This window comes from Carcharhinus amblyrhynchos, chromosome 9 (assembly GCF_965287045.1).
Source record: "Carcharhinus amblyrhynchos chromosome 9, sCarAmb.v2.hapA, whole genome shotgun sequence".
Classification (NCBI taxonomy): domain Eukaryota; kingdom Metazoa; phylum Chordata; class Chondrichthyes; order Carcharhiniformes; family Carcharhinidae; genus Carcharhinus; species Carcharhinus amblyrhynchos.
The window spans coordinates 52,389,624-52,405,127 of NC_137332.1; the positions used below are offsets into that span (position 1 = coordinate 52,389,624).

The window sequence follows — 15,504 nt, forward strand, 5'->3', positions numbered from 1 at the left end:
AGCACGTCTTTTGGACTGTGGGAGGAAACCAGAGCACCAGGAAGAAACCCATGCCATCTGGGGATAACATGCAGACTCTGCAGACAGTGGCCAAAGCCAGGAATCGAACCTGGGTCCCTGGCACTGTGAGGCAGCAGTGATGACCACTGTGCCACCGTGCAATTGAGGAGGAGATAGATAGGTTTTTAATTAGTAGTTTTGGGGAGTGGACAGGAAAGTGGAGATGAGGCTGAGATGAGATCAGCCATGATCACACTGAAAGGCAGAGCAGGCTCAAGGGATTAAATTCCTTACTTCTGCTCCTAGTTCTTATTTCCACTATTGCAGCAGGATTTCACACTTCTTGGAGGAAGTGTAAACTTAGTCAAAAATGCAGACTATTTGGGAAGAAACCAAACTGAATCCAAGCAAAACTAATGTTTCTATTCATCATAAAGTGTTGGAAATACTGGAGATGGGTGGGGAGCTGGGGGAGTGGAAATTGAGGGATGGCGGTGAAATTACACCATGTTACCTTTTTCTACCTACTTGTCTGTACGTGGGAGAGGGTAACCTGTTCTTAAAACATCACCTGCTTTTCTCTTTTTCCTTCAGCCAGGAAGCACACAATAGCTGACTTTCTCCATTCTCCATATTTAGTATTCAATTTGCAAACTGTGGCTGAGATCTAAAGATAAGCAAATTGGAGTATGGGCTGGGCATTATCTTTTTTGTTCCTTCACCTCTAATCTTGAAGGTTGTGGCTGAGGCAGGAGACTGAATTTTATCACTTGCTGTCATTTGGCCTTTATTATCTTGTGCAAATGAGTACAAGTTTGAACAATGAGCAGCTACAGGATACCAATCACATGTAAACTCAAATTCACTTAGCAGATGTTCAGACACAGAGACTGCTAGACAGTAATAAAGAGGAAAAATCCTGAATGACTTTCATCACCTTAAATTAAAGATGCTGTGTTGAAGTGCAGAAACCCAATTGTTGCTCTGGCTAAGATTAATTAGCTTAGCATAGATCCAGCCACATCTTTTATTCCTTCATGTGATAGCAATGTCACTGGTGAGGCCAGCATTTGTTATTCATCCCTAATTATCCTCGAGAAATTGGTGGTGATGCGGCTTCTTGCCTTCAGTTTCTCTCTAGCTGTTTGGAAGGGAGTTCCAGGGTTTTGCCCAGCCAGGAATGGTGATGTAGTTCCAAGTTTGATGGTGGGTGGCTTGGAGGGGGAATTTCCAGGTGTTGGTGTTCCCACGCATTTGCTGCACTTGTCCTTCTAATGTGGTAGAGGTTACAAGTTCAGAAGAAGTCTTGGTAAATTGCTGCCGTGTGTATGGGACTGACAGTCAGTGATGGAAGAGGCAAATAATTAAGATGGTGGATGGAATGGCAATCAAGCAGTCTGCGTTATCCCACATGGTGTTGACTTTCATGTACGTGGCTGGAGCTACAGTCATGCAGTCAAGTTCATTCATTGGCACTTTTGTGAATGTTATTTGCCACTTAAAAATCCAAACCTGAATGTTGTCCAGGTCTCACTTCATGTGAACACAGTCCGCTTCATACCACAGGGCATATTTTGCCAAGTGATCTATTAAGGCAGCTACTGGAGAGAGTAGTTAAAAAAATGTTTTTTGGCATTTAGAATTTCAAACAGCACTTTTATTTAATGTTTTATATTACCAAAATAATTAATTCCTAGGTTTGCAGTGACTTGTCCTTTACTTGACTTTCCATTGATGCTTCCTGTAGAGTGGCTCCGAAAGATGCAGAATGTTGAAGTACACCAGAAAGACCAGGAAGTGGATGCAGGAAAATAGAGACACCATAACAGGGAATAAGTCTGGCAGTTGTGAGGGAGGAACTAGTGTTGCACTTATCAAACTAAGTGTTGCCATGGCAATTATGGATAGAAGGAACTGTAGGAATAAAAGAAAAGACAGTTTTCCTTTTTCATATATTTCAAGTCACATTTTTCAATACATCACATTTATGCTTTCTCATTTGAAAATATAAAATCCTGAAATCCTTCATTCTCCCTGTATCTTTACTTTGTTGTAATGCTCATCAACTATCACCTACTTGGCTGATATGTTTCCCAGGATGCCATACTGTGGAACTATCTGCCTGTTAGTTTTTCCTTCTATAATCTCTTAAAGTCTGTGTTTATTGTTACCCCAGCATTAGTTTTCTCATACATATTTCTCTCTTTTCTTCCTTGCTGGTGTCCTGTGTTTGTTACTAAATCCTTCAGCTTGGTTTCTTGATGAAGGAAAAAAGTAAAAGAATCAAAAGCTGCTCTCTGAATTTGATTCATTTATTGACGGTAGTTCATTGGGTAGCAATCTCACTCAGTCAGATAGTTAAGGATACATCCCCTACTCCAGAGACTTGAATACAAAAATCTAGGCTAACACGCCAGTGTACTACCTAAAGGGTGCAACATTTTCAGAAATGTCATCCTTTGGATGAAACATTAAACAGATGCCCTGCCTTTCCTGTCAAGTGGATGTGAAAGATCTTATCATGCTAGCTTGAAGAACATCAGGAGAATTTTTCCCAATATCCGGACCAACATTTACGCTTCAACCATTTTTTTAAAAAATAGTAATCTGGTCACTGCTTTGTTGCAGAATGTGGGATCTTGCTTTTTGGAAATTGTGTGACATATTTCCTACATTAAAATAATGAACACACTGCAAAAGCATTTCAACGACTGTGAAACGTTTTGAGACATCCTGAGATCCTGAAAGGTGCAATATCAATGCTAGTCTTCCCATCTTTCATTTACTGATGTTCCATCTTCTACTACCTCTACTTTCTCTGTAGTTTTTGGAGCACTGCTCCTTCATCAGGCGAGTCAAAATTCCAAATAAACCTGTTGGACTTTAAAAGCTAATGTTGTGAGACTTCTTACTGTACCCAGCCCAGTCCAACACCAGCAGATCCACATCATTTATAGCTTTCGAGTAAAATAGCCAGTTTAGTACTTTTTTTTGTCAACTATAAATTTGCTTTGGGTTGGAGTTCCATAACTAGCAGAACTGGGCTAAAAATACCTTCAAATTAATCTTGTGTAAAGACCCATCGACAATTAATCAAGATTTAGAATGTCAAACTAGAAGTCAAAATGTTTGATCCCACTTCTGTCATCTGGTATTAATGTTAAGCACTACCATTATATGCAAAATAAAGTCCTTGTTTCTCTGCCTCAACATCATAGCTTCAGATTTAGGAAAACACTCTGTTGCGATATTCTTTATTTCCTGCACCAATCATCCTAATGGTCAATTTACTACTAATTAACCTCCAGTGATCCAATTGAACTAATCAGGATTTGAACCCAGGTCCTGGACATGACAGGATAAGCTGTGATTTAACTGTTCCAACATTTCACAATTGAACACATTTTCAAAAAAAGATGATTTTCAAAATTACTTACTGTAAGTTTTGCAAGATATGGTGGAATTGTAAAGTGTGGAATGTACCTCCTCACACCCTGGGAAAATGGCTGGAGTCGTAGATCCTCCAATGGCACTTTATCAAATGCTGACAACAACTTTGCTGTGACGAGGAGGAAAGCCAAAGAGGTAACAGTGTAAGGAAGGAGCAGCCCATCCTTCAACAACAGAGGAAACATGCTGTAAGAAAATAGTGTGAATTAAGAAACTTCACTCTTACTCTGTTACACCACAAGAGATATAAAATTTATTACAGTAAAACCAAATCCTTGGATTTAGCATTGGCAGCTGAAGATTGAGCACCAATTATTCGCTTTGGTCATCTACGCTAAGACGGTTGATAGACTGGGTCACAGTTTGGGGATATAGGGTAGACCATTTAGAAGAGATGAGGAGAAATTTCTTTACTCAGAGAGTGGTCACCTATGGTATTCGCTACCACAGAAAACAGTTAAGGCCAAAACATTGAATGTTTTCAAGAAGCAGTTAAATATAGCACTTGAGATGAAGGGAATCAAAGGATAGGAGGGGGAAGGTGAGAGATCAGGTATTCAGTTGAATGATCAGCCATGATCATAATGAGTGGAAGTGCAGGCTCGAAGGGCCAAATGGCCTCCTCTTACTCCTTTTCCTACGTTTCTATCTTTTTAAGTTGGGCTGATCCATGAACAATATGCTTTTTGGGCAATACCCCACTCAATATTTGGGAGTTGTCCAGGGCTTAATGAATAAATGACTTTCAGCTCCATCACAAAAGTGAGCCTTTATAAACTTAAATAAGCATATAACCTGTGCCCTAGCACTGCCCAAGAGGCAAAGTGCCAATGCCCAGGGGACATCTTGGCACTAGGCATGGGAAAGTGCCAAAGAGTGGGGCCTATGCAGGAGGGGGTTACTGCTGCTACTCAGTATCTGGGCGTAGTGAGAGGCCAGTGATTGGGGCTGCCAGTGGGGTTTGATTTGGTTTATTATTGTCACATGTATTAACATACAGTGAAAAGTATTGTTTCTTATGCACTATACAGACAAAACATACCGTACATAGAGAAGGAAACAGAAGAATGCAGAATGCAGAATGCAGTGTTACAGCCATTGCTAGGACATAGAGAAACATCAAGTTAATATAAAGGTAAGTCCATTCAGACAGCAGCAGGGAAGAAGTTGTTCTTGAGTCAGTTGTTACGTAACCTCAGACTTTTGTATCATTTTCCTGAACGAAGTAGTGTCTGGGGTGCGTGGAGTCTTTAATTATGCTGGCTGCTTTGCCGAGGCAGCAGGAAGTGTAGACAGAGTCAATGGATTGGAGGCTGGTTTGCATGATGGATTGGGCTACATTCACAACCTTTTGCAGTTTCTTGCGGTCTTGGACAGAGCAGGAGCCATACCAAGCTGTGAAACAACGAGAAAGAATGCTTTTTATGGTGCATCTGTAAAAGTTGGTATGAGTCGTAACTGACATGCCAAATTTCCTTAGTCTTCTGAGAAAGTAGATGCATTGGTAGGCTTTCTTAACTATAGCGTCAGCATGGGGGAACCAGGACAGGTTGATGATGATCTGGACATCTAAAACTTGAAGCTCTTGACCCTTTCTACTTTGTTCCCATTGATGTAAACAGGGGCATGTTTTCCTTTAAGCTTCCTGAAGTTGACGACAATCTCCTTCATTTTGTTGACATTGAGAGAGATTATTGTTGCCGCACCAGTTCACCAGATTCTCTCTCTCATTGCTGTACTCTATCTCCTCATTGTTTGAGATCCAAAAATTGGAGAGGAATTTGGCTGCATAGTCATAGGTGTAAAAGGAGTATAGAAGGGGGCTGAGATCACAGCCTTGTGGGGTACTGGTGTTGAGGATGATCACGCAGGAGATGTTGTTGCCTATCCTTACTGATTGCGGTGTGCGAGTTAGGCAATTCAGAATCCAGTTGAAGAGGGAGATGCCGAGGCCCAGGCCACGGAGTTTGGAGATGAGTCTTGTAGGAATAATAGTGTTGAAGGCTGAGCTGTAGTCAATAAATAGGAGTCCAACATAGGTGTTCCAGGGTTGAGTGCAGGGCCAGGAAATGGCGTCTGCTGCTGTGGTAGGCAAACAGTAGTACATCCAGTAGTCCGGGAGGCCAGAATTGATTTGTGCCATGACTAACCTTTCAAAGCACTTCATAATGAAGAATGTCAGAGCCACTGGCTAATAGTCATTAAGGCACGCTGCTTGCCTTAGGTATGATGGTCGTCTTCTTGAAGAGATAGAGATTTCAGATTGTTGTAAAGAGAGATTGAAGACGTCTGTAAGTACCCCCGCCAGCTGATCCACACAGAGTCTGAGTGCACGTTCGGATACTCATCCGGGCCAGTTGCTTTCCATGGATGGATGGGAAGATCCAAAGGTCGGGGCTGCCGGTTGGGGTGGAGAAGAAGGGAGATTGAGGCAGGCTGGAGTGTGAGGGCAAGGAAGATTGACGCAGTCAGGAGGGGATGGGCCAGCAATCGGGCCATTTGGGGTGGGGGGTCCACATGACCGGTGATGCAGGGATCACAGGACTATCTAGTGATTGTGAGGCCAGCTGAGCGGGGCTATTGTGCATGTGCCGATCTTGGGCTGATAGATCAGCACATGCACAGTGACTTGCTTAGCGCTGTGCTGCCGGCCTCTCCAGCAGGAATAGGCCCCATCCACTGAATGTAAGCATGACTCACGCTAAGGCACTCTGCAGTGGAGAGTGTGGGAGATTCATTTTTAATCTCCCCTTGAAAAAACAAACATGATTTTTATGCCTATTCAATGCTTAGAATTTTTTTTTGGGAGAATCGCCCCCTACAGATCTACTGAGCGTATGCCGTAATGTATAAATGTGGCATGGAGTTTTCAGCTTTGTTAATTGGTTTATGGGGAAAGTGCTTTTTCTGTAGCTTAGTGTAATAGTTATTTGTAGTCATGTTGATTTTAGTTTGCTTGTTACATCAAAGCGTTAAATTTTCCCACTGGAAAAATGGTATCTCATTTTAAAAGTTACTGGAAACAGTGGCCCAAATATGTCATGAATGTTTAAAAGGAAAAGGTGACTGATGTTTACTAAAATTATCTGCAAGGGGCATGATACACCTAAAAGCTTTTTAAATCGTAAGTTCCTTGTCACTTTAAACAGGAGAGGAAATGGAAAATCATTACAATAGGGCCACGGCACATCACAGAATCTATTCATTAGCATCAACTCAGGGATTTGACATGAAAAAAGCTGACCTTACCTAAAAGTTGATACAAGCAAAAACCAGGTTGCCATGAAAGGAATTTCATGTAGAAGCAACAACACAGGTCTGAAAACAAACCAGATAAAAGGAACATGATTGGAAACATGCAGAGTTGAACTGAAATATAATGGCAATGGATACTGTGGGTAAGCACGCTGCCTACCTTTTCTGGTACCCAGCCAGATTGGTAAGATCAGGAAGCTCAAAGGTTTGCTCACTCAATTTGCAACCTGCTCACACTCAAATCACAGAATGGTACAGGAGGAGGCAATGAAGCCCATTCAGTCTATGCCAGCTCTCTGCCAGTGCAACTCAACTAGTCCTCACTTTCCCGTCCTTTTCCTGTAACCCTAGAATTTTTTCACTTCAAATAATTCTCCAATTTTTTGGAAAGCCACAATTGAATCTGCCTTCACCACAGTCTCTGGCAGTGATTGGGAGGCCAGCAGTGTGTGGCCATTTTTTTGAGAACGCTTTTAGAAACAATAATCAGGGTCAAAAACAATAGTCACTTGGACAAGGGTGGATAAATTAAGGAAAGCCACCATAGATTTGTTAAAGATAAATTGTTTTTAATCAACTTGATTTGAGTTTTTAGATAAGGTGGCAGAGTGGGTTGAAGGTAATGTGATTGATGCAATGCCCTTGGACTTTCAAAAGGCATTTGACATATTTCCACAAAATAAGCTCTCAGGAGCAAAGTCAAAACCCATGTAATGAAAGGCACACTAGCAGTATGGTTATGCACTTGATTGAATGGCAGAAAACAGTAGTAGTGAATGGGTTTTTTTTGGGCTGTAGGAAGGTACACAATGGAGTTCTTAAACAAAGATTTTTCCTCATGCCACTCTGGTTCTTTTGCTGGTAACTTTATGTTGGTGTCCTCTGGTTCTTGTCCCTTCTGCCAATGGCAATGGTTTCTCTCTGTCTACTGTCTTGACCCCTTCATGATTTTGAGCATTTCTATTAAATCTACTCTCAGGCTTCTCTTCCATAAGCAGAACAACCCCAGTTTCGCCAATTTATTCACATTGCTGCAGTCCTTCACCCTGGAACCATTTTTGTAAATCTTTTCTGCACCCTCTCTAAAATAGCCTTTACATTCTTCCTGAAGTCTGGTGCTCAGAGTTGGACTCAGTGTTTATTAGAATTCATCAGAACTTCCTTACTTCTGTAATCAATGCATCAATTCATAAAACCCAAGATCCTCTTTGCCTTTCCAACCAATTTCTCAAGCTGCCCTTCAATGATTCATGCACATCCACCAGATCTCCGCAGTCCCTTTAGACTTGCACCCTTGACTTTAGATACCATCTCTGTGCTTCCTACCAAAATGTATCACCTCCCATTTCTCTACATTAAATTTAATCTGTCACCTATCTGCCCATTCCGCCAGACTATCCACTACCTTGAGGAACCTACCACTTTTCTCCTCACAGTTCAAGAACGGCCATGTTTGTGTCATCTGCAAATTTTGAAAATGCACACTGTACACCCAAGTTTGGGTCATTGAAATAAGTGATCTGAGAACTCTACTGTATACCTTCCCACAGCCCAAAAAACATTCACTATTCCTGTTTCCTACTATTCAATCAAGTGGATAGCCATACTGCCATTGTTCCTTCCATTACATGGGTTTTGACTTTGCTAGCAAGCCTATTTTGTGGAAATGTGTCAAATGCCTTTTGAAAGTCCAATGGCATTGCATCAATCACATTATCTTCATCAACCCACTCTGTTACCTTACCTAAAAACTCAAATCAAGTTGGTTAAAAACAATTTACCTTAAACAAATCTATAGTGGCTTTCCTTAATTAATCTACATTAGTCCAAGTGACTATTGTTCTTGACCCTGATTATTGTTTCTAAAAGCATTCTCATTGCTGAGTTAAACTAACTGGCTTGTCATTGTTAGATCTACAATCCTTTTTGAACAAAACTGCAGTATTTGCAATTCTCCTTTCTTCTGGCACTATATTTCTATCTAAGAAAGACTGGAAGATTTTAGGCAATGCCTCCACAGTTTCTTCCCCTAGTTCCTCAGGATCCTTGTATACAGCCCAGCTGATCCTGGTGACTTAGCAACTCCATTTTCAATTTTAGCCCATACAGTATGTCAACTGCCTTCTCTTTCATTATGACTTCAGCAGCATCTTCTTCCTTGGTAAAGATAAATGCAAAATACTCATTCACTATCTCAGCACCTCAGCCATGTCATCTGCCTTCAAGAAAGATCTTTTCTTTTGGTCCATAAATCAACGCAATCTTTCTTATTATCCTTATGCTATGTATATGCTTGTAGAAGACTTGTGTGTTCCCTTTTTGTTAGCTGCCAGTCTCTTCTCATACTTGCTACCTGGACAACAAGAAGAATGGCTATCTGGGAAAGGTAGAGTAACCTGATCATCACTTGACTGTATCCTAGCACTGGAAAGAAAGTGAACGTGAGCAACTTTCTACTAATTTTCTCTCCCCTTCACCTCCTGTCCATCATGCTGATGGTATACAAGTGTCACAGACCTTATTGCTGAGGAAAGTCTCAGGAAGACTAAAGAAATGCGAAGGAATGGGACTATCTGTAATACATTGCTGAACATTAGCTCAATCCAGTTAGTAGCACATTTTCCTCAAAAAGCTTGGGATTCAAGTCCACTCCAAAATCTGATGATCTTGGCTGATTTGCCAATACAGCAATGAGAGAATACTTCATTCGGAAGTGCTGTCCTTTGGATAGATATTGAAACATGGCACTGTTCTTCCAGTGTTTCAATGTGAATGTTAAAGATCCACGAGCATTACGTAAGGCAGTACAATAAGTTCATTAGGTGCGCTGGTCAATGTCCTACCCTCAAGATTCAGTTATTCAATGCATTACTTATCTTAAATACAAAATGGCTGCTCAACTTGGCTACATAACAGACATTGTACATGAAGTGCTTGAGGTATTTCTAAGATAGAATGGGATGGCATCCAAGTATATGTTTTTGTCCCTTCCCGTACTGTTCAGTAGACTGTCTACAATCTGACTAAACTTGCATATGATGAATGGCCACTTAAGTAAAACATCAGAGAGTGGCTGATTTCTGTAGAATCATAGCCTGGCAGAAGTCTGTGCCTTCAGGAACGGAGAAAATTGGAACAAAAAATATATAATTTTAAAATAAGAAATTGAGCCAGGGAGGCAAAATTGTAGCCAGGTTTGATAAATTATTCCCAGCAAATGTGCTCTGGGCAGAAGGCTGCTCCGTTAATTTTATGGCAGCAAAATTGCCTACTGACTGCCTCAAGGTCAGAATGAGATGGAGCAGAAGACTATGTTTGAACAACTGATGGGCTGATATGTTATCTGGCAGAAATACCAATGATCAGATTAGTCAGTAACCATGCAATAATAACTTAATCTCAAGTTACTTTTGATTAAATAATAATCAATATTTTATAAATAAATGTTGTATTCATTTTAGTTACTCCATGCAGTGTTGCACAACATATTCTGTCCAATTTGCTTTCATAAGTGAACGTACATTAATTTAAACTTTTAAAATTACATTATTGGACAGGAGTGATTCATATTCAATTGTTGGCACCTCATTCTTGAGGCGAGGCGGTCATTTAAATAGATTATTCATTTGCACACGAGCACGCACAAATGCCTATTTGGAGTGGGAACATCACAAGAATTGCATGTTTTCAGACAATAAAATCAGCCTTGCTGAATCAAGGTTGCCTGCATGGCCACCAGGAGCAGATACACTGACTAAATTTTCCCTCTTAATTGTAGCACCACACCATTGCTCTGGTGACTAACTCAGCAAAGACCAGAGATAAAACAAGAACACTTCTTTTTTTAACTCTAATACCTCAGTACGTGGTGCATTTACTTACTTCACCTTCATGGCAGGTCAGTCAAAATTCATTATGTAGACTATTCCCTAATGGCTGCACAAATCATCTATTCGTGAGCTGAAAGTATCAATTTGGCTCAGGTGGTAACATTTCTGGGTCAGCAAGTTATATTCAGGTCCTATTCTATTCTATGACTTGAACACATAAATTGCATTAAATATATAATTTAAATTTTGTTGGAAATTTATCAATGAAGCAGTTATGACAAGGGAACTTCAGTGTCGGATCATTGAACTTTTATTAAATTAGCAATTTCTTAAATAAGCTAATGTACCATATTATAATGTATTCAACCTGGACTAGTAAATCAAAAGAAATTAAACTGTTACTGTTGAAAATGTTATATTTGTCTCAAATACATTTTGTATTCTCTCATCTTCATCAGTCATGTATTCACAGTTCACACCACTGTTACCCTTACAGCTTCCACCATCACAAGAACAGGTTCATAAAGCACAGGTGGGTCAGTCTGTCGCATTCCAGTTACAAGACAAAGAAAGAGAGTTAAGCTGGTTTTCCATGGTAAAATGAAACTCAAATGAAGTTTCTAAGATTAAGAGTGGAACTGACAAAATTGATCCTGGCATATTGCTTATCAAGAGGTTCAACTGCCCAGGGATAAATGGAAAATGAATCCGTAAAGGCTAGAATGTTAGGTAAATGATTTTAGATTTGTGAAATAATTTGTTATGGAAGGCTATTGAATCTGTTAACATAAAGAGATCTACTTCTGAAGAGAGGAGGAACAAAAAGATGCAGTAAGAACATGGCTAGATAGGTTTGGTCTTTCAAAAAGGGATGGAATTGTTGACCTTGATGGAAAAAGTCATCTTTTATAATGACTAATGTCTACTAGTTTGACTGAAAATATCATACTGTCACAAGGAACTTGAGAATTAGACAATTTATAAACAAACATATATGCAAATTCCCTTTTAAAATGGAAGAATGAAGGAATATTACTTATGTGACATTCTATGATACATGCTTGTCGTGGGTGACTTTTAACCTCAGTGCACCCCCCACCCCCTTCCCCACTGACAGCTAATTATACTTAAAATGTTCTCGACTGCAGAAAATGTTGCTGAGTCATAGTCCCTCAGCCAACAAACCGCTCATATTGAGCCCCTGTTAATGGAATTGACAGCTATGGGATTGCAGTATCCCAAATCCAATACTGATCTTGCTAGTCATCAATAAATGTGCCCATTCCAGCAGGGGGTGCTGCTTAGTGACTTGCTTGATTTCTATTTCATTCTACTTCAACCTAGCCTGGAAAATTGCTGCCCAAGCCAAGGTCAACTAACAGCATGAAATCGTGGCGTGTACATGGGAACTTCCAAGTTCTTTATGTCTCAATACTACATTCAGCTGAGCATTTAATTACTTAACCATTGGGAAAGCTCAATCAACAGTTGTTTTTTAAAAACATGGTAACAAGGGTAGAGGCACGAGAAGCAGATAGATGTTTGCCTAGTGAAAGGGGACTCAGTAGAATAAAGTTTGTCTTTAATTAAATATTTCTGAACAAGTTGTTTAGAAAAAAATTGTGCAAGTCCCTTTCATTATATTACATCCAGTTATTTTTCATAGTTTGTAATATCTAAAAGCTGAAATATTGTGTGCTACTAACTCAAACTAAAATACACGTTCCTTTCAAGTCAGCTGAGTGCCTCTAATGTCTGATTCCATTAAAATTAAAGATCACAACTAACCAATTTTAAAAACTAAATCAAGGCACATGATCTGAAGATCTGAACTCTCTGTACATCTTAGACCATGCATGAGCCTCAATGAACTTAAAGGGAAAACTTACTCACTGAATTAACGTTACAATGGGCATTATTGACACACGAAGCCCTCAATATTATGTTGAAATGATAGTTTTGACAGTCTGGAAGGAGATGTTTTATGTATATCTCCTCTTCTGGCAGAATGACTTCATGAATGAGCAAGTTCCCACATTTTGTATTCATGTCAATGGAATGGGACACAGTAACATTACAGAAGGGACTGTAAAACTAGGAATGTCCGTGTGGAATAGGGAGACCGAGAAAAATGAGAAGGGGAGAAAATGTCTTTTTTAATACTGCATTAAGATACAAAAAAAAAGGGGGTATAGTTGCCTGATGAATTAGTAATCCATAGAGACCAGGAAGGCCCCAGATTGCTTGCTTTAGATGAGGTAATTCGAGCTATAATTAGCTACAGTTTATATCAGGAAGGTTTAAAAAAACACTTCTAGTCGCTATCCTCTGAATCCGTGCAGGAGATCCATACCTAACTGAGGAACTTGCAGGCTAGGACGTAATACCTGAATTCACACCACCTGACCACACCACCACCACCACCCCCACCATCCCCTCCCCCCAACCCCTGAAGTTGAATAATCTGTATGCCTTCACTACTTAATTAACCTTTAATTAAGAACAGCCACTTGAGTAAGGCTCTGAAAAGTTGCTGGCACTTACAGAATCATTATAGACTGTCAACATTTTGAACAAAAAGGGAGAAATTGAGGGCAGGAAAAGACCCAAGGATTTTTATTTTAAACACTATCTCATAGTGTTATCTACTTTACTATTATTAGTAATTCTGTAATAAGATCTGATAGAGAGAAAAAAAACATTTACTCTGCTGTTCATCACGTGGTTTCTACATTTCTCTCTCACACGCAGTTAAAATAAAAGATATTCAAAACTTACAGAGCAGCCAGAAGTATAGACTTTTCATGAACTTGGAAGGAAAACAGGAAGAATGACAAAGAACAGTTCACCTGAAATTGCAAAAGTAAAAAAGGATTTTAATTTCAGTTTTGTCAATTGCAAATCACAAAACATCTTCAATGTAGTTTCTCCTCACTCTTCACCTTTTCTCATGGCTAGTGTACAGTTTCTCCAGGTCTGAAGTCATATTGAACTGCATACAAATCGGTACAGAGTATATAAAATTAGAGAGGTGAACATGTGGCTCAAAAACTGATGTGGGTGATGTGGGAGAGATCCGTTCCAATTTGAGGTACTGGCACCAGTACTGGCAAAAATGAGGCGGGGGTGGGGAACGGGGCGTACCATTTCGATGGTCTATACTTGAACCGTGCTGGAACTAGTGTTCTTGTGAGACCCATAATTACAGAGGTAGAGAAGGCCTAAAACTAAACAGTGGGGGCAAGGAACCAAACATGGAAGGATGTATATATCAAAAAGACAAAAGGTAAGAGAAGAAAGTAGCAAATGTAGCTTCTCTATTCAAGAAGGGAGGGAGGCAGAAAATGGAAAACTATAGACCAGTTAGCTTGATGTAGGGAAGGTGTTAGAGTTGATCATTAAAAAGGTTATAGCTGGGCACTTAGAAAAGCACATGGGAATCAAGAAGAGTCAACATAGTTTTGTTAAGGGAAATCATGCTTAATCAATTCAATAGAGTTCTTTGGAGTAATATATTCTGTGGATAAAGGGGAGATGTAGACATACTGTAGAAGGAATTGATAAGGTGCTGTATCAAAGGTAATCACAGAAAATGAAAGCTCAAGGTGTAAAGGTTAACAAATTAGCCTGGATAGAAGGTTGGCTGGCAAGAAGAAAACGGAGTGTATGCATAAATTGGTCTGTCTGACTGGCAGGATGTGACAAGTGGAGCCCTGTAGGAGCCTGTGCTGAGGCCATAACTTTTTACAATTTTCACAATCAATGACTTAAATGAGGGCAGTGAAGGCACGGTAGCAAAATTTACAGACTGCACAAAATTAGGTAGAAAAATATGTTCTGAAAAAGAGATGAGTTTGCAGATGGATATAGATAAAATGAGTAGGCAAAAGTCTGGGACAGAGGACATTGTTACGTTCCCAGTTGATGTTATAACACGACAAGATTCCAGAATGGAACCCTGGCTCAAAAAAAAAACACAACTTTTACTTTGCTTTATAAAATGTGGAGGAACAGAGTCACAGGATCGCTGATAATTTCTTTTCTTGTGAAAACTAAAGCACGAAAAGTCAAACTATTATACAGTATTAATTTACTTCCCCCTTAATTTAACAAATACACACAGATTTTAGGATAACATGGATTACAAGATAGAATGGTCTCATTACCAGAAAGTCCCTCTTAAACACACAGATTGGCTGTGATCAAATACACATACTCCACTTTGAACCCAAGTTAATGTCTGTGGTTTTCTCCTCAGAAGTCCTCCAAATGATTGTAACATGAGAGTTTCCAAACACCACTTCCAAAAAGCACACTTTAAAATCTTCTCTCATTATAATGCTTTCCTTTAGCAGTTTGCATTCTGGAATCCACTCCAGCTTTTCCAAATGATATTTTAAAACAAAGGTTCTGCTTCACTTTTAAATATATTTTTATTGAAGATTTTCCCAATTTTACAAACAGCACAACATACTCTCAAGGATTGGTATATTACAGTAGAATCATTTTTCCATGTATACAGACAAAAGAGCACCAGTACAATTGATTCAAATTATTCATTATTTATTACAAATGGCGCCTCCACAAACAACTAAAGTTTGCTTCAGAGATTCAGGGAAAAATGAATAACAAGATAAAGCCATGATTACATGCATAAAGGTGCACACCCTTTCACACAGAACACTAGGGCTAAAGCTACGTAATTTATGGAAAACTTTATAGGAATAAATCAATGTGGAGCCCAACTTCTCGCGAGATCCAAAGCAAAATACTTGCTCGGGATCCACAGTGAACAGGATTTTTTCCCCACCAGCACCAAAAAGAAGAGGTGTCTTATTAAGGATAAATTTAAATGGAGTATCTTGGAAGAGCTGCTGACACAGCTGTCCACAAGGTAACAGGGAGGCACATCAAACACGGTCCCTTTCAGTTCAAGACACCCATCGTCCTCCAGAAGAGTTGCTTGAAT

General features: G+C 39.7%; 1 protein-coding gene across 2 annotated transcripts in view; it reads right to left on the reverse strand.

Moving 5' to 3' along the window:
• Nucleotides 1-1,023: 1,023 nt before the first annotated feature.
• Nucleotides 1,024-15,504, reverse strand: part of alg6 (ALG6 alpha-1,3-glucosyltransferase) — a 46,458-nt gene continuing 31,977 nt past the window's right edge. Inside the window, exons 11-14 of one of the 2 annotated variants that reach the window (XM_080195631.1) lie at nt 13,314-13,384; nt 6,700-6,768; nt 3,438-3,636; nt 1,024-1,914 (exon numbers count right to left, since the gene is read on the reverse strand). In XM_080195631.1, coding sequence (XP_080051757.1) covers nt 1,717-1,914; nt 3,438-3,636; nt 6,700-6,768; nt 13,314-13,384 — 537 coding nt within the window. In that variant the 3' untranslated portion in view covers nt 1,024-1,716. Of the gene's footprint in view, nt 1,915-3,437; nt 3,637-4,527; nt 5,848-6,699; nt 6,769-13,313; nt 13,385-15,504 lie in introns of those variants that run through there. The other variant, XM_080195632.1, reaches the window with a different exon arrangement.